The sequence below is a fragment of the Hippocampus comes genome, unplaced genomic scaffold (assembly GCF_001891065.2).
Source record: "Hippocampus comes isolate QL1 unplaced genomic scaffold, H_comes_QL1_v1.1 scaffold53, whole genome shotgun sequence".
In the NCBI taxonomy this organism is placed as follows: domain Eukaryota; kingdom Metazoa; phylum Chordata; class Actinopteri; order Syngnathiformes; family Syngnathidae; genus Hippocampus; species Hippocampus comes.
Window position 1 is genome coordinate 984,537 of NW_017805707.1, and position 2,500 is coordinate 987,036.

The 2,500-nt window shown below is 51.7% G+C and overlaps 1 protein-coding gene across 1 annotated transcript in view; it reads right to left on the reverse strand.

Annotated features, from left to right (window-relative positions):
- The window catches only part of LOC109523658 (uncharacterized), a 16,224-nt gene extending 14,092 nt beyond the window's left edge, over positions 1-2,132 (reverse strand). Inside the window, exon 1 of the mRNA XM_019882955.1 lies at positions 288-2,132. Within this exon, the coding sequence (XP_019738514.1) occupies positions 288-1,012 (725 nt within the window). The 5' untranslated portion in view covers positions 1,013-2,132. The remainder of the gene's footprint in view (positions 1-287) is intronic.
- Positions 2,133-2,500: the final 368 nt, after the last annotated feature.

The following is a 2,500-nucleotide window of genomic DNA, read 5'->3' on the forward strand; positions in this document are numbered from 1 at the left end:
TTTGTTGGTTTTGTGTGTTTTTTGGTTTTTGTTTTTTTTTTTTTTAAATGACTGTCACGTACACACAGGAAGCGCATGTCCATCTTTAGCCAACGGACATCACGACCATATATGGGCAAAATAATCCATCACTGCAAAATCGTATCACTGCAGTCGAGCGCTCAGGCAGGAATAGGAATACTTTAGCCCCAAAAGCCGCGCTTGCTTCAACACACGCAGTAAATCAAGTTCACGGATTCCCAAAATGTCAGGAAAAAATTGAATATCTGGAAAACAGAATTCCTTACCTGTTGGCTCGAAGGCAGCTCCGTTTCCTCTTCGGGTCCTCGTGCACCTGCTGCTTGGCGGGACTCTTCCGGTGGCAGAAGATGACGTAGTTCATCTCCCGGTTGTTGGCCCAAAAAGTCCCGGCCGACGTCTCGTAGCGCAGACAAAACTCAACCCGGGTCCCCGCTTTCTCCAGCGGAGGGACCAGGGTGTACTGGAAGGTAAAGCGGTCGGTTTTGCGATCACTCGATCCGGGCACGTAGTCGGCCGGCAGGTCAAAGTAGCTCTTCCAGCTGTCCAGCGTGATGCGGGCGTAGACGGACTTGCTGAAGCAGAGGTTGAGGACCCGGACGCAGCCTCGGAGGGTGGTGGTCCCCGGGAGGAGCTCCACGCTCTCCAGCTCCGCCATCTGGCCCTCCAGCCGCCGCAGCAGCTCCTCCTCGGACGGGGGCGCCGCAAACAGACACGACAGGTGGAACTCCTCTTGCGCCGGCGCCTCCCTTTCGCCGACCTCCTCGTCCTCGGCGGCGGCGACGTCGTCGTACTCCTTGACGGACACCAGGTCCAGGCCGAAGGCGTCGGCGAAGGACACCCTCCTGCGGACGGTGGGGGTTTCCTCCCATTGCCCGTCCGTCGAAGAGCCCCAAGAGGAGAAGGCCTCCATCCTGACCTCTTCACCTTCACGTTCCCGCCTGGCTAAAGACAACCCGTCCTCCTCCGGGAGCGGAATGGACAGAGCCTCCATGGTGCGCGAGGGTCCGAGAGCCAGCTGTCGGCCTCTCCTGCCGCGGAGCGCAGTGCCCTCGGCCTGGCCGCGGGACACTGGAGAAGGGGGCGAGCGAGGGAGAGGCGACGTGACTGAACAGATGGAGTTGGGTTGCAGCTGAGTCCGGGCCAGGACTATTAATAGGCCACATGCGGCTCCGGCGAAGGGCTCGCATTGGTTATTCGCTCGTTTATCCTGTCACAATGTGTTTGCTAGCGACAAGGAGAAATAAATCCAAACGCGGCTTATGTAACGCCACTCTGGACACGACAAAGCTCACGTCCGCGGGGGCCGATGCGAGCGTTGCACTCAAACCCAAACAAAAAGACAACTCTCAGACCTATTCTGGCTCAGACTTGAACAACTCGTGTCCTCAAGTGCCCCCCAAGACACCAGATCCAACATTTCCCATGATGCATCATTTGTCTGACTGGATAGGCCTCGAACGACAAGCGTGTTTCGTGATCGACTGTTCTCTCCAGTGACAACATTTCACCTCATTTTTTTTGGGGAGGACCAAAAAGGGGAGATTATTCCCTTCTTTGTGTCGCAGATTAAGCCCTGAATGCGTTCAACCATGTGAGCTTTAATTCAACTAATCCTCGATATGCAGTGCGACCGTCATCCCCTTACGGTTACAGTAAATCTTGTCAGTCGACTTCAATGCGACCGGCGCAATCCTTCACAGGTGGCCTCTATGCGCAAAGAAAGAAGACTTTGTTCCCGAGCCAAATATTTCCCTCTAATGACTTTTAATGGCCCGTTTGGACCTCGGCTATTATGAAGCGTCCTTACTTTGCTCTCGTCATCGTCACAAGTGTTCATGAAAAGAGTGAATATGGTCTGATTGGTGATGATGTCGAGAATGCGCCGTTTTTTTTTTGTTTTTTTGTTTTGTTTTTTGTTCAAGATGTGACGATTGCATCCAGAAGACTTGTAATGTCAATGTGCGATCACTAGATGGTAATGTTTGATCACGATTAAGTGTAGTCTCGGCTACGAGCACGCAGATAGAAAACAACACGCAGTGAAGAAGCATGATTAGACTTCGACACAAACAAAACAAACGTCCTTTTCGTGCAAAACGACAAAATGTGACTCGTTCATTCTGATTTCCTGATTTCTACAGCGCTTTCACAACAGCTGCAGCTGTGACTCGTTAAGTAAAACAAAAAACGAACTCAACATGAATCTAAAGCAAATATACGAAGATGACACCACCACGAACAATTTCGTGTGCTGTTTGTATATTGGGGGCGGGTGGGGGGCGCAAAAAGAGAGAAATCGTTCATTGTTTTGGGCCATCGCTGACTGTCATTTCACAAATGACCACTTGGTGGCAGCAAATCCCCGCGTATCAATCAAAGCGTTGCAGCCCACCACCGACGTCGTTTTCCACTTTTTAATTGAACTATTCGCATCTCATTCAACATTTGTAACACATGCAGGCATACACATCCAGCCACG